A 930-nucleotide genomic window follows, 5' to 3' on the forward strand; every position below is an offset into this window, starting at 1 on the left:
GCCAATCATATAGCCAGCCAATTATCCATCCATCCATCCAGCCAACTAGCCATCCATCCAGCCATCCAACCAACCATCCAATCAGCCATCCATCCTTCCATCCAGCCAGCCAATCATATAGCCAGCCAATCATCCATCCATCCATCCATCCATCAAGCCAACTAGCCATCAATGCAGTCAGCCATCCTTCCATCCAGCCAGCCATCCATCCGTCCTTCCATCCAGCCAATCATATAGCCAGCCAATCATCCATCCATCCATCAATCAAGCCAACTAGCCATCCATGCAGTTAGCCATCCTTCCATCCAGCCAGCCATCCATCCGTCCATTCATCCATCCACCCATTCAGCCACCCAGCCAGCTATCGATGCATCCAATCATCCATCCATCCATCTAGCCAGTCATCGATGCATCCAATCATCCATCCATCCATCTAGCCAGTCATCAATGCATCCAATCATCCATCCAGCCAGACAACCGTCTTGTATTTAGGCGGCTGGATGCTCCTCGTCGTCTGCCTCGTCATGATGCTCGCCTTCCTCCCCGTCCACCTGTCCTTCGCTTCCTCTTTCCTTCCCCTCCGCCTCCCCCTCCACGGATGGCGTCGCGTTTTCCTCTTCCTCCTCTTCCTCTTTCACGTCCTGCTCCTCCTCCACCAGCTCCGTCTTGTCTTCTTTCTTCTTCGTGGATCTGGAGAACACGAGGGGGGGGGGGGGAGGGGATTATGGCGACGTGTTCATGATTAGTTGGTTGAGGGCTGATGTAGGCGTAAGGCTTTTTCGTTGGTTGATTAGGAAATGTAATGTTTCTCTCTTTCTTTCAATGTTCTTTCTCTGTCTCTGTCTCTGTCTCTGTCTATTTGTCTGTCTGTCGGTCTGTCTGTCTGTCTCTCTTTCTTTCTCTCTCTCTCTCTCTCTCTCTCTCTCTCTC

At 51.5% G+C, this 930-nt stretch overlaps 1 protein-coding gene across 2 annotated transcripts in view; it reads right to left on the reverse strand.

Annotated features, from left to right (window-relative positions):
- Positions 1–115: 115 nt before the first annotated feature.
- Positions 116–930, reverse strand: part of LOC101852437 (multiple epidermal growth factor-like domains protein 6) — a 31,544-nt gene continuing 30,729 nt past the window's right edge. For both annotated transcript variants that reach the window (XM_005109782.2, XM_005109783.2), the window contains exon 4: positions 116–690. In XM_005109782.2, coding sequence (XP_005109839.1) covers positions 489–690 — 202 coding nt within the window. In that variant the 3' untranslated portion in view covers positions 116–488. The remainder of the gene's footprint in view (positions 691–930) is intronic.

The sequence above is a fragment of the Aplysia californica genome, unplaced genomic scaffold, assembly GCF_000002075.1.
Source record: "Aplysia californica isolate F4 #8 unplaced genomic scaffold, AplCal3.0 scaffold00816, whole genome shotgun sequence".
Taxonomy (NCBI): Eukaryota; Metazoa; Mollusca; class Gastropoda; order Aplysiida; family Aplysiidae; genus Aplysia; species Aplysia californica.